Here is a 21,775-nt window from a genome sequence, read left to right as displayed (position 1 = left end):
CACCATCTTTGAGTAAACTATGATTTTTTTAAACAGAAAAACGTCATAAATTCAGTATTTAATAGATTCTCAGAGATGTAAGTGTTAAATTAACAATAAAAACAGGTTCAGGGTTCTGAGTGTAAGATGAATATTTGCAGGAAAAATGCCAGAAATCCTGAGACTCTAAAAGTGAAAACGCTCGAGGGTTTTTAAGATTAAAATCTGACACTATCCATCATTTTGTAGCTGTTCCCGACAAACACCTCAGTGCAGCTCTTTCTGATCTAGTTGTATCTGTTAAAAATGTAGAAATACAGCAAATAGAAGAAAAAAAAACCCAGCCAGGATTACATTTAAAACATCTTTTATTACGCTGTTATAAAAATCAAACAGGGTAGAAAAAATATTTTGTTCAAACATTGATGTAGAAGAGTGAGTCAGTGCTGTACTGCAGATTGGAAACATAATCTTGTAGTTTTAAAGTGATATTTCCTGTGCTTACTTTTGCTACACATACTCTCAGGTGCTCTGACCCAATATCTGCTGCTCCAGGTGAAGATGTGCTGAAAAACTTTCTCCTCCTCAATCGTCCCACTGTTGCTCTTCCAAAGCCTAATTGGGCCGATGGAGTGTTTTTTCTCTCTCCCAGATTTGTTTTTGTACGTTCATAGTTGAACTTTTAGTTGTTTTCGGCTCGTTGTAAAGTGAAGATGGGTGCAGGAAAAGTGAGGAAAGCTGGAATAATAACAGTGCTGGCTCAGACCTGGGGGGCCGCCTGAGAGGCTGCAAGTCTGAGGCTGATTCCCGCCTCGGGAGAAATATCACTTTAAAAGCAGGTACACAGTGTAAACAGCAGAATGCGTAAAAAAAGTCTGTAGCCCTGTAGACAAATATATTTTTATACGTTTACATTTTTGACAATAAATAAAAAGACAAGATGATGCTGCCGGCGAGAGTACAGATATGACAGATTCTTTTCTTGGCCTCAAACTGCACAAATTACATTGAAATGTCGAGACATCCATGACAACAGCTGACCAATTAACAACCTCTATGTAGTGTAAGAACGGAAATTATTCCCACAATGCATCTGTGACGACTACCTCCCCTTCCAAGCTGTGACTCTTGTTATAAGAGTGATGTTTCTACAAAATTAAAGCACTCAGCTGTGTGAAAAGCCACTTTAAACCTCTATCTGCCTTCAGCTCTACATTCAAGAACATCCCCAATGTCATATAAACCTTCTCTTATAGTACTTAATCCAAAGTGTACAAATTTAACAGTAAAATATGGTCATGTTTAATGGCTGCGTGAATACAAATCTGTTGTTCTGTAACATCCATAAACATAAGGTTATAACAAACTTATTTACATTCTTTGTCAAATAGAGTCCAAACTTTGTAACACTGACATCAACAGTAGAAAATAAAGTTTCAGGAGAGAGTTCGGCACCAAACGTGCTTTTGTGGAGTGAAAACAGAACCGGATATCAAACCAGTTCAGGCAGATTTAAAAGTTTTGCGCTGAAATGTGTCCATTTTGAAACGGGCTCCGAGAAGGACTTCAGTTCCCATGATGCTCTGTGACTGCAGTGTTTCCGCAGCAGTCGTCTGCCTGTCTGTCTGTAGTGTTTGTAGTGTCTCTCTGCCTGGCTGTCTACACCCCGCTCGCTTGAGACAGAAAGCAAAAAGATGATTGGACGAGCTCAATCTCAAGGTTAAAAAATGACATCATGAGTGTCGCCGTTAGGCCGCGGCCTGTTTGCGACAGGCGGGAGAGGCTTCTTGTAAAACTCTGTGGGAGGGAAAAGAAGGGTCGACTGTGTTAGAAAACTACATCCATGGAAACCTGAAAATGAAAACCACATGAGTCAGAGCATGAGAATAAAAAGGCGAGAGATGTTAGAGGTGAGATGAGAAGAGTGGGCTGGATGAAAACACAGACAGGCCTTTGAGCTGATTAAGATGTCTGCCACCACGAAGGATCCAAACACATTCAAGCTTATTCCTGGTGAGAGGCAGGAGAAGAGAGACAGTGATCGGGGTCGGGGGGGGGGGGGGCTAATTAACAGTCGACACACATCTGAAGGCAGACAGAGTTCAGTGTTTCCTCCGCAACATCACACCGACTCACAGCCGCTGCTAATATTCTCTTTTTTTTTTTTTTTTTATGAGGAAAAACTAAATCCACAGCGTCATTTTGCAGAGGAAGCACTTGTTCAATGTCGTGACAGTTAGTCCACAAGATGACAGCGTTAATGAGAAGATGAGTTAAAAACAGATGCAGTAATGAGGTCATTCAAACAGTGAGTGACAGCGAGGGATGAAGGGTTAATAACCGGACGGCTCATGCGTCTTTACCGGAATGTTTCGTCTCCCCGAGCGGCTCGAGTTTTGGCAGCCTAGAAACTTTAGGCGTGGCCCATCCCACTACAATACATGAAAAAAAAAAGAAACATGTAGAAAATAGTAACAAAGAAAGATCAACTTTTCAAACGGGCACTCGAATGACTTCTTTACAGATCAGAGCCGTTGCTCCAAAATGAATATCAACTTAAAGAAAAGATTCAAACTGGACAGAGACGTCATGAAGCAGCTACACATCATCTTATTTCATCGTTGTTCGATCATGCAAGAATACATCCACAACGTCGTGAGGAAGGTTTTTACATTTCATATTCACAAGGCGGCTGTTTTTCAGTGATGTCACACTCAGGTGGGGAAGTCGACATACTTCTGTGCAGCAACAAACTGACAATGGGCTGAGCTTTGCTACTTTTTGATTCTGTCGATTATTAAAAAAAACAGAGATTGTATCATTTTAAAAAAGAATCCAAAAACTTTGACAACCTTGAAACTTGAAATGTGTTCCCACATCTCTGAAGATTGTACATATATTGTCTCTGTAGGTCCTTATCAATCAGGAAGTGGTGAAATGAAAACAATTTGTCAGACTCTCGCCGTTTATATGACTCGCAACAAAACAGCTTCCAACCCCGAGCGTGACCTTTGTAGAAACATGGTCGCTGTGTGATTTTGATTTATTGCACAACAAGCCACTGCAGTGCATTTTCTCCAGCTGCTTCCCCGTGAGAGCCTCCTGCTAATGCACAGGATGTAAACTGTGATGTGACGAGGCAGCAGGGGGACATTTGTCGCATTTGTAGTCCCTTAACATAATCACTTAAAGTGTTTAAATCAGGCTGATGTGTAAATAAGTGTGATGACACGCTGACTGACCTGGTGGAGGAGTAGGGGTGGGGCTCTCTGTCGGGCCGTCCTCGGTCCTCAGAGGGTCCACGCGGTGCTTCCTCTTCAGGTGCAGCTTCCTCGTCTTCTTTTTGTCCTGCTCCGCTGTTGGGACTGTGAGCATAGAGAGAGGTGTGACCCAGGATTCACCACACATAAACCCAACAAAAGCGCCTCCCAATTTATCCCTTAACATATTCTACTGCAGTCTTTACTACCCTGAATCTATCTAACCTTCTCAATATCTAATATTCAGGGAGATGTTTGTATGCACATAATACTCACCTGAGCTGCCGTTTGCTGTCGTTTGTCTTGTGTCGTGTGGCTCTTCGTTCTCATCCTCGTACTCTTCTTCCTCTTGTTCCACATCTGCCATCTGCTGGTTGTTGCTCCGAGCCTCTAGCAGCTCTCTCTGCCTCTTCCTCTCTTTCTCCCTGTCCTCGTTCTAAAAGCAAACAACATACGATTCAAGCTCCACAGGTTGACACTGACCATATGCCTGTTATTGTTGTTGTTGTTTTTTGCCAAGGAGTTTCCACACACCTCACAGATCACGTTGCTGATTGGCTGAAACGGGCATGGCAGGTTTTCGTCATCGGGATCCTCTTCCTGGATCTGCCTGCCCTCGCGTTCTGCCTCCTCTTGCTCCTCTCGGTCTCTGCAGACAGAACAAGGTGTTAACCTTTTGGGGCGTAATGACTCACACCTTCTGGTTACATGTTCAGATGAATTGATCCCAGGTTATGTGTACTACTTTCCAATAAACACAATATTTGACGCATTTTTTTTTAATGCAGTTTTATGCATTCTGACATTTCTTCAAGTCTCTTCCTTCATTTGCTTTTCCAATCTGGTCACCCTCTCCCTCCTTCATATTTCCCTGCATGCATTTCATTCTTTATCTGGCTCTGAATGATCTAAGCTCCACAATACAACAACAACAAAGTCCTTGTACTCAAGTTTAACAATGTTGGATTTGTTTCCCCTTGAGTTAGCCCATCGTGTCCTCACCTCTCCTCTCGCATCAGCCGTACTCTTTCTGCCCTCTCCTTCTTGTCCTGATCCTCCAGAGCGCGCTGCTCGGCCGTGTCCTTCTGCACACGCTCGGTAATGGCCTCGTAGTCTTTGGCAATATTGTTGAGGAGCCACTTTAGGCCCTTTTTTATGGACTTGTCGATCTTTTTGCCGTAGCCCAGAACAGCAGAGCAAGGCTCCTGGGGCAGAAACACAAATGGAGACATTAGATTTAAAGACACAACACAAACTTAATGTGTTTTTTCATATTTAATTAAGCAAGAATCTGTGTCAGGAGAGCAGCCAGAAAAACTTTCTTCCTCAATCTGTCCAATTTATAAATAACTGTTCTTTCTTCTGTATTTCAAATGGCAAACACCCTTAATGTCATTCAGCTGGCGTCCCACAACAGGTGCACAAACACTTACGACCTGACACAGACACTTGTTCTCGTTAACAAGCTTCTCTAACGACAGGTTCTCGATGATGTCTGCTTCGGCCAGTGCTCCCTCCTGGTCCTGTTTGTTGGCAAGCCTGAAAGCAGGAATCTAGAGTTATTGGAGTCTGCTGCTGTGGATGAAAATCCCCCCCCCCCCCCCGAGAATCTGCTCAACTAGTTTCAGGAAAAAGAAAAGGTGAAGTAATTTCAAGGGCAGTTATCAAACTCAATTTCTGCAAGGTGCAAAGTTATTTCGCTTTAAAAATCTTATGGAGATGTGACTGCGGCCTTATTATGGATTTTTGATTAGAACACTCGATGAATACCTGCCGAAACACTTTAAACTCTCCGTGCATCAACCTGTGCTTTGTGTCCTGATTACTAAGTAAGCAGACGTGTCCAGGAATCATCCTGCTGTGCACGTATTCACCAACAAATTCAGACATTAAGAGGGGGCAATTTCTCCAGTATCTCCTCGTCTTCTACATCTCTCTGCCTCCCTCCTCAGTTGCATTATGATTCTACAAACATGTGCAATGCACAACACTTTTTTGTTGTTGTCTTAGGTTTACATTTCCTGGATGTAGGAGGACTCACACTAGCACAGGTTTCCCTGCGATGCGCGGATGCTGCAGGACCTCTGCCATGGTTTCCCGTGTCTCCTGGATCCTCTGAACGTCGCTCGAGTCCACCACGAACACCACGCCGTGCGACTCGGAGTAGTAGTTCTTCCAGATGTCGCGGATCCTTTTCCCTCCGCCCAGGTCGAAGATGGTCACCTCGAACTTGCCCTGCTTCAGGTCGACCTTGGAAAACCCCACTGTGGGAGCCACATCATGTGGATCTTCTGAGAAAATAAGCAAACAGGAAGATTTTACGACTTTAATAAAGGAAGACATTAGAAGAATATTAGATGTAAACAATCATTTATAGCAAAAGGTCCACACCTCCTTTTATTCCTCGTACTGTTGAAGTCTTTCCTGCGTTATCCAGACCCACCATAACCAGAGTCACTTTCCTGTTGCGCAAGAAAGGGAACAAAAATGAACACAAGTGTACCAAAACAAGAGCCACGTAATGCAGCCTTTGGCATAACATAACATTGGCATAATAAGCCAATTTATCATCTGGATGACCAATGCAACCAGAGTCCTTTACTCTGACTCAGTGAGCAACTGCCCAATGGAAAACTAAGACCAATAAAACAAAGACAAAACATTTGTCATAAAACAATTATCACTCTCTTGTCTATTCTATAAGGTAGAGCCATCTTTGAGGGAGATAAATTTACTATCTTTTTTCTGTTGATCTGTAAACATTTCCAGTTTTCAGAGTTAAACAACTCTTGTTATAAATCAATCTGGATGTTGACTAAAAACACAAATCAGGGCAGGCAACAGGTGATGCACTGCATGTGTGCATGCCAACACCTGGGCAGTAAGCTGGGAGACTTTCACACGCAAGATGCTTAGTAGTCTAGACATCGAAATAATGAGAAGTTTCCATCAAAGAGGGAATTTTAATGTGCACTTTTCCTACATTTTTACCCTAAAAGAAGACTCAACATGGTCTGACTACATTTACCCCAAATGTATCAGTCATATATAGAAGAAGAAGTTTAACATATGTGCTCTCGTTTTAGTACTTGAGGGCCTGGAGCCACTCTTTAACGGTCTTTTGACACAAAATGAAATAGTGAAAATTATGGCACCTTGAAAACACATTTCACTGAAATTTTAGGCTTCAATTATAACAAGAAACACAGGTGTATATTATAGTTTTTGGGGTAAAATGTTGTCTAGAAGTAAAACATAAACCAAAACAAAGGGCTGAGTTATAAACAGACACTAAAAGCTTCACTTAAACACAACCCATCTTTATCTAATGGATGAGTACTTAACTTAGAAACTTGCGCCGAAAAGACATCAACCGCACTATCCATCTAACTGTCATCTGGAGCCAGCTGGCCTTCATCGGGGCAGCCACTTGATGTAAACCCTCCAAGAAGTGAAGAACTGTTCACCCTGTGTCCGCTAACCCATAACCCTCCGTCCACGCTGTTACTAACCCCCTTACAGCAAGATCAAGCCCAAAGAAAGAGACCCACTGAACAGACCTGGCTGTGGGATTAGGTGAGGATTTCTGACTAAGTCCAAAGGACCAGATGTCTCACATGCACCACGTGGTTTAAGGACTCCCTATAACATTTTCTGGTCCTGCTGTTTTACACCTGTAGTGTTTTAACGACTCTGTAACTAGGGAGAATCCCTTTTTTAAAAAAATACACAGGAAATAATGACTGTAGGTTTAAGGCATGCTCTTAAAAAGCTCTGGACAATCAGGAATGTTGTATCGTCTTCACCCCAAGATAAGTCGTTTTAACAAGAAATGTTAAAAATGTGTTGTTATAGCTCCTTAAATGTGAGTAGTTTCTGCTATATTTGCTGTGTATTGCAGAAAAATAAAGATTATTTGGAAAAGAAGCTATTTGAAGACATCATTTATGGCTCCTTGGAAACTTGTGATGAGTGTTAATCTTTTGTAAACTAACACAGCTCGATGAAAATAAAGTATAGTAAACGGGAAGGCCCATTATAATTTCACAAAAAATTAAGCAGATGGAAAAACCTTCCTCGAAAGACGATTTATTGAATAATGTTTTAAGCTCTAATCATGACTTGGGTCACCTCGGGAGTATTTCATATTAAAAAATATGTCCTTCATTAAAATGAGAGATTGAAGCAGTTTGAATCAGATGAACTTTGCTGTGAGAGTCTTCTTTGCATTAACCTGGTTGAATAGTTTCTAAAGAGCCACACAAGTTTATGAATCAACTATGTTTGATCAGTGTAATCTGTCATTGGCTACGATACATAGATAGATAGAATCTTTATTATCATTGTATACAAAGGACACAACGAAACTTTGTTAGCAGCAATCCTAAACAGCAGCGTTTACAAAAACAACAACGAAAATATATTTGTGGTGATATGAGAGAGAAATATGTAAAAGTGGCCAGAGCAATTGCTGTTCAGTGAATGAATGATAATAATAAATAAATAGACAGGTATGGTGACTGAAAGAATATATACAGTTATTATTTTGCTGTGACTGATTAATTAAACAAATATAAATATAGAGATATAAGATAAGATAATCCTTTATTTATCCCACAACGGGGACATTTACATTGTTACAGCAGCAAAGAGACAAAAAGTGAACACAGTACAATTTAAATATAAAAAGAAAAAATAAGAATGTACAAAAAAATAGATACTAAAAAATAGATTAAAAAAATAAATTAAATTAAAACAAAATAAAATAATAATAAAATAATGCCAAAATAATAATGATACAAAATATAAAAATATAAAAACAAATAAAAAATAAAAAATATGAAAAATAAAAAATATAGTGCAAATAAGGTAAATTATGGTGTAGTGGCAGAGTATATACACACACACACAACTGGACAATTCACTTTGACTCTGTGCAATAATAATGTTATATTATATTTACCAAATCCACTTTGTGCAATAACATGTTATACTTTATGTGCACTGTGTGCATGTCTGTGTTACACGGAATATTACGGACTACACTTTTGTCAAATAGCTGATCTATTTTTTATTTTATAAATCTATTTTTAGTATCTATTTTTTTGTACATTCTTATTTTTTCTTTTTATATTTAAATTGTACTGTGTTCACTTTTTGTCTCTTTGCTGCTGTAACAATGTAAATTTCCCCGTTGTGGGATAAATAAAGGATTATGTTATATCTCTATATTTATATTTGTTTTATTAATCAGTCACTGCAAAATAATAACTATATATATTCTGCCACTGCACCATAACTTCACTTATTTGCACTATATTTATATATATATATTTTGTTTATTATTATTATTTTTTTTTATTTATTCATTTTATTTTATAAATCTATTTTTAGTATCTATTTTTTTGTACATTCTTAATTTTTCTTTCTATATTTAAATTGTATTGTGTTCACTTTCTGTTTGCAGTCTTTGCTCTTTGCTGCTGTAACAATGTAAATTTCCCCGTTGTGGGATAAATAAAGGATTATCTTATCTTATTATTGTGCAGTGACTGGATGAGTAAATAAACAGTTTTAGTGCAATGAATAAATAAATAAATAAATAGATAAATAAATAAATAAACAGTTATGGCTGTTAGTAAAAGTTGTTTGAGAAAAGAGGATGGTGACAAACTGCTGTCATCCAGTGGAAATAAGAGAAAACAGGAGAATCTCTACTCCAGCAGGGACTACAAACTACAAACTACAAACTACAATCAAAGATCCTGATTTAAACAGAATGACGTCATTGTGTACCTTGCAGGCTCTCGCCATCGTTTCAGCCAGTTGCAGCAGTTCGCCATCAGGCTAAACATCTCAGTCCGAGTCCAGATGACTGAGGTCAAGAGGTCATCGTCCCCCACCTCTTTAAACAGCTGATCGACTTTTCCTCTTAATTAGCCACATCGCTGGCTAACTTACGACAGCAGCAACTTAATCAACTTTTACCAACATAAAACACAACAAGTGTTGATGAAATAAGTAACCATTACCATGCGGTATAAACAACCGTAGTCCTAAATATCCTCGATTTACAGAAATATAAAATCTTCGTCCCGTTATCTCCGGTTACCTGAAGCTAACGCAGCTAGCTATAACGGTACCTTAGCATCAGTCTCAGCATCATGTAAACCAGTCTTCTACCAGATTACAGCTGAAAGCGAAACGTAATGTTAGATTTAAATAGTTTTTAATGTAGCCGAATGCAGCGTAACTGCGTATTTCACTCAAAAACACGTTTGCTACTTAGCGTTAGCTGGTTTTGTAGCTGCCTGTTTTGTTTACGCCGTATCTTCTGCTGCTAGGCTGCAGACGTGCTGACGTCATCGCCCCAACACAACCAACGTCAAATCAGCGTCAATAGTCCCAGATTTAGCCAAAGCGCTTGGAGAGAGAGCGCCCCCTTGTGGGCAATTATAAAATAAGATAATCCTGTATTTATTTATTTATTTAAATTTACAGTGTTACAGCAGCAAAGAGCAAAGATTGCAAACAAAAGTAAACACAGTACAATTTAAATATAAAAAGAAAAATTAATAATGTACTAAAAAATAGATACTAAAAAATAGATTTAAAAAATAAAATAAATAAATAAAAAATAATAAAAAATATAGTCTAAATATAGATGTGAATATAGTTCACAAATAAATGAAGTTATGGTGCAGTGCAAAATAGATAGATACTAAAAATAGATTTTAAAAAATTAAAATTAAAAAGTGTATAAAGCATACATAAAAAAACTATTTATATTTTCTTTAACTAATATACTTTTTATACTTCTAATTTCCTACAAAAGCTGACAGTAGGTCCAACAAAAGATGATTTATTTATCATATTTCATTTTTCATTTTTTTTAATCTATTTTTAGTATCTATCTATTTTTTTGTACATTCTTAATTTTTTTTTTTTTTTTTTTTTTTTTTTTAAATTGTACTGTGTTCACTTTCTGTTTGCAATCTTTGCTCTTTGCTGCTGTAACACTGTAAATTTCCCCGTTGTGGGATAAATGAATGATTATCTTACCTTATCTTATATTATGCATTGTAGGACTCTACTTTCTCTGCCTTTTACATGTTTTTACACTTGTTTAGCAGCATGTTTACAGGTATATTGAGTTGTAGGTTCAAATGTGATTCATCCAAATAAATTACTGATACATCTGTTTTAAAAAGGTTAAATATTTCCTACATTAAAAATAAAATTACATATTTACATATTAGAAAATAATCATAAAGAATATATTAGTATTAGATTACAAAAAATAAGAATTGTAATATATTTGAAGTGCCTTTTGAGGCAAAGATGGATGCACTTTAAATCTAAAAGTGAGCAATAATCTCAATTCAACCCAACAACTTCTCACATAAAACACTTCAATCTGCAGGAGAGTGGCAGAATGAATAATATGAGTCTCGAAGCCCAGCATGATTTATTATCATAATAAATAAAATCGTAGTAATCATAAAAAAGGTTAAAAAATATATATATATAATATGATATGATGCAATTTGGTTGAATATTAGTGATAGTAAGAAAGCAACATAATAAACGATAAATAAAAATAAATGAACAACAACTCGTAGCTTTGGCGCCCTCTTCTGTTCGCATCAGGGACGTCTGTTTTATTTGAGTTGCTACTGCGCATGTGCAAGCTCCGGCTTTTGGCTTGACTAGCTTCTTCCCTGTTTGTGAATTCGAACTGACGAAGACACGTTTCGTCAAACTGACCCCGATACTTTGAATAAACTACAAGACATCACCTTCCTCACATGCAGGTATGTTTTCATCGACAGTCTCAACGTTTTCAGTTGAGTTGTATAACGGGTCACGTACAGGCTGCAGCTTTAACAGGTTTTCTCTGATTTTCAAAGTATGACTTCGTTCGTTACCCGAGCAGGAGTGAGGACTTTATTGGCCTGTCTTATTAATGATTGAATCAAAGATTATTGCAGCAGATGCTATGTTATCAGCAGTTATTATGTGTGCATGCATACAGTACCATAGTGAAATAACCCTGACACAGCTTATTGTAGTTTCATTTGTAAAACATATACATATATGCTTTTTCCCTGCTGCCGTGAGACTCACAGCACAGGACACTAAGATGGGAAGGAAGTACTTCACCTCACAGTGCAATACAAGTGTGCAATATTAACCTTAAAAACTAAAAAAGATTATATAATGTGAAAAATATGTGTGCAATAAGAAAACGTATTTATATTTTCATTTCATTGTTCAGTGTTCCCCTTTGTTATTATATCTTTACTTTAACAGTTTATAACTTCTGTACAGTTTATTTTAAATCACTTAGCTGTTACTATAACTTATTTATTTGTACTTTTCTACTCTTATTTTCTTACAATGCTTTTCTATTTTATATATAATTTTAACTTTTTTTGTAGAAGCTGACTCAGGGAGAAACACACAAGAATTCCAATGTACCTGTCCTGTACCTGTGCACATGGAAATAAACATCTATTCTATTCTATATATCACCTGTCCTGACTGCAACATTAGGCTGAAGTGATGCGTTCATTATTATGGTGCAATAACAGAATATACTTTATTCTGAAATGTGCTTCTACCTATCATTTAAACCGACGCAATATTGCTGGAGTAACATTTTGTAGGATTCATTTTTAAATGTTACAAATCAGTTACAAACTAATTGAATCTGTCAGATTGTTAGTGTTACTCCGTGTGTTGTCTGATGGTGTGTGTAGTTGAGTTACCTTTCCACCTGATCAGGCTGTAAGGTCAGAGAGACGTTTCTGAAATATACTGAAGAGTTACTGGGACATCTTTTAAGACATCCCATAATGTAGCCTATGCATGAATTTAATGAATATTTACACAAGATATTTAGTAAATACAGAAAGGGATGTTCCTTTAGCATGACCCTTCTGTCTTTGTTTTAAAGGTGCGTCTGTCCTCCTGCATCCTCATGACTCGTGTCTTCGTCTACGGCACCCTGAAGAAGGGTCAACCCAACAACTACCGCATGTTCGACAGCTCCAACGGTAAGGCGGAGTTCCTCGCCTCGGCCTGCACCGTCCAGAAATACCCGCTGGTGATCGCCACCAAATCCAACATCCCGTTCTTACTCGACCTCCCCGGCCAGGGCAGCCGGGTCCGAGGAGAGATCTACAAGGTGGACGACGAGATGCTGGACTTCCTGGACGACTTTGAGAGTTGCCCCGCCATGTACCAGCGGACTCTGGTGAAGCTGGAGGTGGAGGAGTGGATGGGGGAGGAGAAGGGGGAGGAGAAGCCGGCAGCAGGGAGCATCACGGAGGCGTTTGTGTACAGCACAAACACGTACCAGCCGGACTGGCCCACGCTGCCTTGCTACGGGAACTATGACTCGCATGGAGACCACGGGCTGGAGTATGAGACCAGAGAGTCACGAGACCGACACAGCAAATAACAGAAATAAGATCTATTAAACACTAATCCCTCTCTGTGTATCTGAATCCAGCTCCTTCAGAATGTACTGTCTCTTTAAAACAATCTTAATGTTTACTTTATTAACAACAGGCAGGTTGAGTTTTCTTAACGTCAACACTGTTTTATTTAACTTGATTTATTTCCTTATTTACCGACCTGACGTGCAGCTTTTCAGAATCCAGGACTCTTTGAGGGTTTTCTTCTTGCCATGATTACTTTCCTAACTTGTTTAATTGTCTTGCTTAAGAACTGAAATGACCATAACATCGCTCTTTGTGTTACTGTGAAGAAACGTTTACATGTGAAATAAAAGAAAGGGCTTGGAGAAAGAAATACATTCTCAGGGTTTCTTGATGCTGTTCAACTGTTTTCACTCCATTTAATAAAAAGAAGAAACACGTCCTTTAAAGCTGCTGTGACGAACTTTCAGGTTATGTCACCTGTGGCGCCCCCCTGTGGACAAAGTGTAGTCTAGCTGACGGTGACATTCTTTAGATTTTGCACTCAAATTCCAGCTGTGTACCTTTTTTTATTCACATTTTCCTGAATGGTTTCTCACATTTCTGTTGTCTTCTGCTAATCTGCATCTCCACCTTATAAAAAAGATCAAAACAAAAGAGCGCCGAGTCGTCTTATTTCTCTCATATCAACACAACTGTTTCTCATCTTTATTAAGAAGTTTAAAATCTAGGAGAACCTCGGAGGATACAGAGGAGGAAGGTATTTGGCAAACAAACCAGTGAATCTCTGTTGGCGTATGAAGCAGATTTTTTTGTCCTGACGATAAAAAGCAACAAATATGAAGGAAGCAGAAAAAAAGAACATTTCACAGTGTATCAAAGAACTGTACAAAAAGTCGCCTTACAAAAAGGAAAAGATGGATGTTACGTAATTGTGTCCAAACTGGCAACACGTTTGATTCATCTAGTTCCATTTTCAGACAGAAATAATACTCTTGTAACCACGAGTGTGTTCACATGCACACCATTATTCAACAATTTTATATACATTTTCACTCTCATCGTCGTCGTAGTAGAAATATGTGACGTCGTGCACAAACTGGTGCTTTGGTGTCTGAAACAGTTTGTGTGTTTCAGTCAGGTTCATCTCTGGGAGAATAGAAAATCCATGTGTGTGCATGTGAACATTTAACAGCAAAAACAAAAACGATCATAATTACAATTTAAAAAAAAAGATCTCCAGCAAGATTCTGTGTTGCCAGTTTGGCCCGGTAAAGAGTAGACTGACATCAGACACTAGTGGTGCAGAAAATGTGCATACAGGGGGGGTGAAGTGGGACGACCTCTGGAGTGCCGTGTCTTTTAATTGGAGTGGATTTAGCGCCTGCTGTGTTGCGTCATGATTGGATGTCTAAAACAAGAGTCTCTTTGTGGTGTTTGTGCAGCCTGAAGTCCACAGTCTCTCGAGGGGAGGATAGCTTCATCAATAAAGGTCTTTCCTGCTGCTGGGCAGCGAGCGGCTGGCGGAGCAGGTGGCGCTGCGGATCACCTCCATCCACCTGAAGAAGACACTGAATTACTGAGGATTCTTATTTTAAAAGCATGTAACCTCAAATATAACAGAACAAGTTCAGCTCTGTTAGCAGGTCAACAAAAGAAACGTTTGTCTGAGTCAGATTTCTAAAAAAAGAGCAAGAGACTGACAGAATAAAAAACATACCTCTCAAACGTGTACTCGCTCTCTGATCTGAAGTAGTAGACGTGGGATTTGAAGTGGAGTTTGAAGACGTAGTCTTTGTGGATGTTCTCGGACTCAGACGGGACGGTGACAGAGTAGCCGAGCAGAGGGAGGCTGGCCAGAGGATAGTCATCCTGTGAGAAGACCAATGTAAGTTAAACCAAGATTCAAGTCTTCATATCTGCTGACATATCCTCTCTGGAGCTTTCTTTAAGACTACTGAGAGGGGCCATCATTCTACTCCTGTGTACATATGTACATACATATAAAAGGGGTTCATTTGTGGAATACTTGTGCCATGGAATTAGGAATGTGTAGTTCACTTTCCAGATTTACATTTTTGTTTTAAAAAAATGGTAAAAGGTCGGTTTGATTATTTTTTTGTGAATGTGACTTCTGTTTATTTTTTTGTTTGTTTCATTTGTTTTGTTTTGAAAGAAATTCTTAGAACACATTTTGTTCTGATGTGTTTTGTTTTTGTAATCAAACTAGTTGTGTCTTAAATAATATGATTTGTAATAAGGGGAGGTGTAATAAGATAAAGCTGCAGCATAAACCTTTTCAGTCAAAGTGTTTTTGTTTTTTCTTGTGACTGAAATAAAAGAGTTTATTACTACTACATACCCAGAGAGAAGGTGACACAAAGAAATAAAAAAGGGGGAAATGATGCTATTGAAGAGAATTAAAGAAGCAGTTTGACTTCACATATTTGCACTTAAGAACAATTATATATTATTATTATATGTTAAAAAAAATGAAGTCTCAGAGATTTGACATATTGCAACCACTCTGCCCATCATGTAAATCTCTGTTGTTACATCTTTATCTCGACCTGCATCATCCACCTTTTTCCTTCACCGCGACAAATATACAGATTACAATTTTTGTCCAAACCTTTCACTTCAAGAGAGAAATAATTCAGAAATCTGGTGTTGAAATCAAAGGTGTTAAACAGTCTGTTTCACCTTATGGTCATTTCCTGTTAAAGAACCCAAAGTCTGCCTCCTTTGCAGCAATTTAAACTTGAAAGTGTATGAAGACACTTTAAGACCCCTTCATAACTTCTTCATGATGATGCCGTCATCAGCGCAGCTTACCTGGTGTGACTTGTAGAAGAAGAGGCTGAAGTTAGTGAAGACAACCCAGAGCTTCTGCCAGCCGTTGCTGTTCTTAAACTTCCTCAGCAGGTTACCCGACAGCTGGTTCTGGAAACACAAAAAGACAAGCGAGAGATGAATAAAACCCAAACATGTGTCACTTATCCTATTAAAGTTTGAGAACAAAAACAATACATGCAAAACAAAGACATCCACATACAGTTGCATGGCTGTAAGAGTAATCCAGAAATAAAGTGCACTTAAAATATAACAGGAACAAAACATGTCCAGAAGTCTGATCCAGAAAATATATTCTCTCTTTTTTAATAACTTTTACCCTCCATTTATTAATATTCCTGGAACTTTCCCAACATGGATCAGTACATTTGAAGCGGTCGTGGCTTTTGCAGTACCTCTCTACTCCAGCAGGTGTCACTAAAGGACAGGCTGTTTGTTCTGTACCAGCAAACCACAGAGAGAGAAGAGACATGGGCCCTGGACTACTGGCCTCTAGTAACCTCAGCGTGAAAAGACAGAGGTGGACAATGTGCAAAAAGACAAATGGAAGATGGAGAAAGGAAAGAAGAAGAGTAAGAGAGGCAGAGGTGAAGAGAGAAGGAGAGAAAGACAGACATGAGAAAAGTAGGACAAAGGACGTTGAGTTAATGGTCCTTTGTCTGTGGAAAAGAGGACAACACACAGAGCTCAACATGACAACCACAGAGAGGAAAACAACAGACATGTGATGTAAGAGACAACAAGAGAAAACAGTGAACACAGACTGGTACCTCCACAGCCACACTGAAGTCCACCATGGACACGCTGGTGTTGCGATGCCAGCACACGTGCACGGTGGTGTTGCCACGGTGACCCTGACGCTCCAGAGAGGAGCGCGAACCGCCGAGCTCATCCTCCGACTCCAGATCGGTTCCAACGTCCTCCGACAGCTCTGGGGAACGATGACAAGTACAAACAAGCTGGTTAGATATATATACAAGTAACAAAATCAAGGAAGCTAATTTAAAGTTCATGAATTCTATCTCAGCCCAATAAAGACGCTTCAAATCTCAGAAGATGTAAAAATGAAGATGGAACATTTTTGCACATGTTTTGGATGTGATGTGCTGAAGGACTTTTGGAATTCTATTCATTCCTTTACTAAATCTGTTTTGGAAATGGAATTTGATTTAAACCCTTGTCTGTATTTATTAAATGACTCCCCAGATTTTCAGTTAGATAGGAATAAAATGCAGAATATTAATAATTATAACATATTTTGCCAAGAAATGTATTTGACTTTTTTGGAAAAATGAATCTCCGCCAACCTTTAAGTTGTTTTTGGATCAAATGTCACAATGTTTACCGTTAGAGAAACTAACTTTTGGCTTCCATTGATCTGTTGCTTGGAGGAATTTTCCAAAGGTTGTCAACAATGATAATGCAATGATGCTACGATCTTATGATATCTAATTATTATTATTTTTTTATTTAATTCCCCCCTTTTTTTTTTTTTTTCTCGTCTTATTATTTTTACTATTATTAAGAGTATTATTAGTATTACTGTTAGGATTGTTTTTCTTGTTTTTGCTTTGTTTTTCTGTGTATGCATGGAGGCCTATGTATGCAGACCTGCATGTATGTGTGTGTTCATGTTGATGGAGGGAAGAGATATACTGACATTCTGTGTACAGTTTGTTGATCGTTGTATACCCATCCCAAATAAAAAGATGATAAAAAAAAAAATATATATATATATATATATTGGGTATAACATAACCATCATTTTATCAACTGTTGTACATTTTTTATTCGAGAGCATTTCAGTCTTAAAAATAAAAAGCAGATATTAAAACTTCAGAAGTTCAGGGAACAAAATGAACTGATTTTCTCTTCACACTGTCTTCATGATGAGATATAGAAAAAAGCTGCAGAGAGGAGATCTTCTTCAAAAGATATGAAAACATTAAAGCATTCATCTCCACCGTGCTTCTCCCTGAGCTAAAGCGTGATGTAAGTCAGACCAATAAAAACACACACCGCTGGATGTCTTCATAAATAACGTCGGCTAAATAATTCAGATTCAAATCATTTTTTTAAAAATCTATTTTGGGGATTTTTGCCCCAAGTAGAGAGAGTGGGGAATAACTTGTTGGAAAGGAGCCAAAGGTCGGACTCGAACCCAGGTCAACCACTTGGAGGACTATATCCACCATATACGTGGCGCCACCTTCCGCTAGGCCATCTGCGCCACAATTCAAAATTATCTAAAAAAACAAATATGAAGCTTTATGAATGACATAAAACCAGCTGCTAGATTTAAAGTATGTGCAGGTCAGTCAAACTTAAGAAACATATTTAAACTGAGCGTTCAGTTGTTAAAGGATTAGAAATAATTAAAGTATCGACCTCCTGTGTTTAGTTAGCTATCAGGAGCTCTTATTGACAATGTTTATCATGGAAGAACTGCTGCAGTAAAGACAGCCGACGGTGTTTGAAGAGATCATGAGGATTGTTTAGTTATGCTTAACCGGCTAATGTTCAGATGGAGGTGAATTACCTCTGGACCCACATGACAGCGTACAGCACTGAGTCTGGGTCTCCTGAACCTTTATTAGATCCCCTTTGGTTGTAGATGTGCAGATCTTTAATACAGAACAAACTGCAAAGCTGTGATCAAAGATATTTCAATTCAATCTGGACAAAAGAGAAGAGTTAAATATCTCTTTTGTCGCTCCTTGTAAGCCAATACTCTTCTAGTGTTTGGGGTTAAAAATCTACATGGCAGGTGATTTAGCTGAGGCACAATGGAGACGTCAAACCAAAAGGTCACCAGGTGGAGTCCTCGTGGAACATCATGACAGACGATTAAGATAAAGAATGAGGTAAAAGAAGAAGAAAAAAGAGAAGAGGAGGAGGAGGCGACAGCTGGGGCCTGGACCTGCTTATATCAGGTGACATTGGAAATATGATGAAAGACCGCCTGGAACAATGAAGTGAAAATATTCATGAGGTGCTCAAAGCGGATTTTCTTAGCAGGAAGGGAAGGACTGAGCGAGGAGATGATCTATTTCCCTTTGAGACAAACCTTAGAGGTGAATGTAAATATCATCAGACTGAACTCCCCGTGTCACTTTAGATTTAGTCGCTGTGGGAGAAAAGTCCTACATGAAAACATCTGAGAGTCTGTGTGGGGCTGTGATATGACTTCCTGGTTCCCTCAGGATCTCAGACAACTCTGTTCTTACTCACACAGATCCATTAGTTAAACCTCAAATCTGGTTCAGTTTCCACATTAAACGTGTCAAATATTAAATACTTGATTCAAAGCCTACCTGGATACCAAATCAAATTGTCAACGGCGATTAAAACTTTGAGAATATCACAAATAAGCACGCACTAAACACGCGGCGTTTACCTGGAAGGTGTAGAGCTTAGTCTAGCTCATGAGTTTAAATATTTAGGCCTAACATTGGACCCAACATTAACATTTAAAAAACACATCAAACAATTAACAAAGACGGTACATTTGAATATAAACTATTTTAGACAGGTAAGATCCTTCATGAATATAAATGCTGCTCGAATGTTTTAAACTCGATGATTTTGTCACATATTGAATACTGTATAACCACATGGTCACCTTCTGCTGGCACAACGCTTAAACCAATACAATCTCTTTTTAAAAAGGACATAAAAATCTTTGACAAAAAGCCATTTTCGTTTCACCATTGCACCGTTTTAGATAAACATCATTTACTAAATTTTCATCATTTTGTTCATTTTAAAAATGTGAGGTGAGGTCCCACACAGACGCACTACATTCAGACAAACTGTTCTGTCAGTCAAAGGAACTAAATACTGGAATATTCTCCCACTCACAATAAGAGACTCACAAACATATGTGAGTCAAAACACACCTCAAACAAGTCTGGGACCACCTTTAACCTTTAACCTCTATTATTGTCTTGTGTCACTTGTGCCTTTGTATTTTATTTGTAATTTGTCTTTCTCTTACCTGCTTTGGGACAACAGATGGAAACTAGCACTTCTGCTATAATCTGGCATTTTTACAGCTGTGATTGTTACAGCTGTTCATTAATATGCACTGTCCCTAACAAATAAAGAAATAAATGTATCATGACACAGGTGTAATGTGCACGTGTTTTAAAAGCTCTTCTAAAGGTCTCTTACTGTTCTCAGAGAGGCTGGTGGACAGCAGGTCAGTGTTCGGGCTGCTGCTCTGCTCCGCCAGGTCGATGGCCATCCTGATGTCCTCCACCCACCGCTCCATCTCTGACGCACAGCTGGATGAAGGAGGAGGAGGAAGAAGAAGAGGAAGATGAGGCATATGACAATGTGTGTCTTTTTGCATCTGCATGTTCTGGTCATTTATCTTCCTCAAGCAAACAAAGTGAAATTAAGGATTTTAATCAGTGAAGGGAAAATTCAATTAAATGAGAGGACAAGCAAACTGTGGTGGAGGATGAATCTATATTTAATGAGCTTGACCTCCATGAATCATTCAAAGTGTTTCTTTTAGAGACACACTTTTCATTCATAATGGATGAGTCAGGAGAAATTATGTCATGTCTTTGTTCTTCTCTTTCCCGCCCACTCCGCTTTGTATCTTTATTTCTTTTCATTTCCATTCCATGTATGGGATGTTTGGAGGTTTGTTTTTACCTGGCTGCCACCACCACAGACTGACGCTGTCCGAACAAGGTGAACGAATGAGGGACCCCCCACTCCTCCTCGCTTTCTCTGATCTGCACAAAACACATTAAACAAACAAAATCATTTACACACACATCCCACCTGAGCTTAAATCAGGATGTTTCATGTGTAAAACATCACATAGTTTAAGTCAAACACATGCAACCGTTTGTTTTCTCGACATCTCTAAATATTTTCCACCATTATCTCGGGATACCAACGCTGGAGTTCTCATTATAAGCGGTCAATTTATCTCATTATCGCAACAACAAAGCTTGCTTTCTCCTGATAATGGGATGATTTTCTGGTGATCTAGAAAACCAGACAATAGGCCGGTCTCTGCGATGGGACACACCACGATGTTGCCTTCACTAATGAAGGAAGTTAAGACTCTTTCTGTTGGTTTTGTGCTTTTGAAACTCTGTGGAAACGAGATAAACAAGTTGAGATCTTGAAAGTAAACAGAGTAAATCAAATGTGGCTCAGATAAGATTTACAATCACAACTCTGCAAGTTTGAATTTCTTACTAAATTTTACCACATTTCAGAAACTGAAACATAATTATTTGACATATAAGCATGTTGTCATGGGAATACGGTCACATACCGTCATGCCGAACAGGGGGAGCTGGCCGTGAACTTTAAACTGGTTGGACGGCGTCATTCCCCGACTCGTGTACACCAGAGAGTCACTGAACTGAACGTCAGAAAAGAGAAAAGAGGAAGAAGTGAAGCCTTTTGATTTCACTTTATATGAGCTTTATTTTGAAAAGGAGCTGTGATGTCGTACCAGGAAGAACATCCTCTGCTGAAGGCCCTTCCCTGAGAGTTTACTGAGACAGCCGAGCCTGATGAACTCCTGTGAACGAGGGAGACAGAAAGAGATTAATCATGTAAGCCTCAAAGATGGATGTTATTTTAAAAGTGAGCATCGAAGCGTCTAACCCTTCCGGGGGTTGCGAGGTTCTCGATGCCGGTGAGGTCTTTCTTCAGCTCTAGGAGCTTCTGGAAGTTCTCCATCTTCATCATGGTGCCCTGGAGCTGCAGCGCCATCTCTGAAATATCTGCCAGTGCAGCTGAAGGGAGCGGGAGGTGGATGAGGAGACAGTTATGAAAAGGAACATGTGGGATGAAAGACGTGCGGGATGAGGTGAAGACGACAAACAGACGTACCTCTGCAGTCCCTGAAGTCCTCGTGTGTGGGCGGGTAGTGCTTGCAGAGCCGCTCCAGGATGAGTTTGTAGTGCAGCAGGCGGTGGAGAGGGCGGAGGAGGAAGATGTTGAAGGGCAGGTAGCACACTCTCTGCTGCTCAAAGTCTCGACACACGGCCTCCGCCTTCCGACTAGACCTGAGGACGAAGGAGGAAGGACGGGTGAGGCTTTTTGAAAAGTTCTCCAACATTGTTTTTTTACACTTTTCCTTTTTCTAGTTATTGTTTATTTCATACTGCAAATATAAAAACATGAATGAAGGATCAATACATTCATCATGCACACTGAACTTGGACTATTATTTGCTGCTTGTTTCGCTGCGTGTCACCG

The 21,775-nt window shown here is 38.9% G+C and overlaps 3 protein-coding genes across 9 annotated transcripts in view; 1 reads left to right on the top strand and 2 right to left on the bottom strand.

The window, feature by feature from the left end:
* Window positions 1-329: 329 nt before the first annotated feature.
* Window positions 330-9,605, bottom strand: arl13b (ADP-ribosylation factor-like 13b). Of its 7 annotated transcripts, none has more exons than XM_061032413.1 (10): window positions 9,036-9,605; window positions 5,631-5,701; window positions 5,281-5,530; window positions 4,673-4,778; window positions 4,242-4,444; window positions 3,774-3,888; window positions 3,516-3,675; window positions 3,222-3,344; window positions 2,343-2,411; window positions 330-1,776 (listed from the first exon to the last, which is right to left on the bottom strand). In XM_061032413.1, exons 1-10 carry the CDS (start codon window positions 9,092-9,094, stop codon window positions 1,700-1,702), a joined length of 1,233 nt encoding a protein of 410 aa, XP_060888396.1. In that variant the 5' UTR covers window positions 9,095-9,605; the 3' UTR covers window positions 330-1,699. The 7 variants fall into 7 exon arrangements, with proteins under 7 accessions (XP_060888396.1, XP_060888397.1, XP_060888395.1 ...); XM_061032414.1 differs by having other exon boundaries at window positions 5,281-5,527; XM_061032412.1 differs by lacking the exon at window positions 9,036-9,605 and adding an exon at window positions 6,586-6,731 and having other exon boundaries at window positions 5,281-5,527; window positions 5,631-5,703.
* A 1,344-nt stretch (window positions 9,606-10,949) lies between these two features.
* LOC132959488 (gamma-glutamylaminecyclotransferase-like) lies at window positions 10,950-12,871 on the top strand. Its single transcript, XM_061032524.1, has 2 exons — window positions 10,950-11,053; window positions 12,199-12,871. The coding sequence occupies exons 1-2, from the start codon at window positions 11,048-11,050 to the stop codon at window positions 12,703-12,705; spliced, it is 513 nt and encodes a 170-aa protein (XP_060888507.1). The 5' UTR covers window positions 10,950-11,047; the 3' UTR covers window positions 12,706-12,871.
* Window positions 12,872-14,043: 1,172 nt separating this feature from the next.
* LOC132959486 (FERM, ARHGEF and pleckstrin domain-containing protein 1-like) overlaps window positions 14,044-21,775 on the bottom strand; it is a 55,694-nt gene continuing 47,962 nt past the window's right edge. Inside the window, exons 19-28 of the mRNA XM_061032519.1 lie at window positions 21,407-21,582; window positions 21,179-21,309; window positions 21,024-21,092; window positions 20,841-20,930; window positions 20,204-20,286; window positions 19,712-19,824; window positions 16,309-16,469; window positions 15,521-15,628; window positions 14,406-14,557; window positions 14,044-14,244 (exon numbers count right to left, since the gene is read on the bottom strand). Of these exons, the coding sequence (XP_060888502.1) occupies window positions 14,169-14,244; window positions 14,406-14,557; window positions 15,521-15,628; window positions 16,309-16,469; window positions 19,712-19,824; window positions 20,204-20,286; window positions 20,841-20,930; window positions 21,024-21,092; window positions 21,179-21,309; window positions 21,407-21,582 (1,159 nt within the window). The 3' untranslated portion in view covers window positions 14,044-14,168. The remainder of the gene's footprint in view (window positions 14,245-14,405; window positions 14,558-15,520; window positions 15,629-16,308; window positions 16,470-19,711; window positions 19,825-20,203; window positions 20,287-20,840; window positions 20,931-21,023; window positions 21,093-21,178; window positions 21,310-21,406; window positions 21,583-21,775) is intronic.

Source organism: Labrus mixtus, chromosome 24, assembly GCF_963584025.1.
Source record: "Labrus mixtus chromosome 24, fLabMix1.1, whole genome shotgun sequence".
Lineage (NCBI taxonomy): Eukaryota > Metazoa > Chordata > Actinopteri > Labriformes > Labridae > Labrus > Labrus mixtus.
The sequence above is the reverse complement of the archived record's forward strand: the minus strand, read 5'-3'. Positions and strand labels throughout refer to the sequence as shown.

Bases quoted from the DNA above. Each gene is read 5' to 3' on its own strand.
- arl13b (XM_061032411.1), bottom strand. From the start codon at position 6,657: ATGAAGGCCAGCTGGCTCCAGATGACAGTTAGATGGATAGTGCGGTTG. The intron at 5,531-5,630 runs GTGTGGACCTTT...TTATTTTCTCAG, and splicing joins AGTACGAGGAATAAAAGGAG to AAGATCCACATGATGTGGCT. The intron at 4,779-5,280 runs GTGAGTCCTCCT...TCCTGCTTTCAG, and splicing joins GCAGGGAAACCTGTGCTAGT to GCTTGCCAACAAACAGGACC.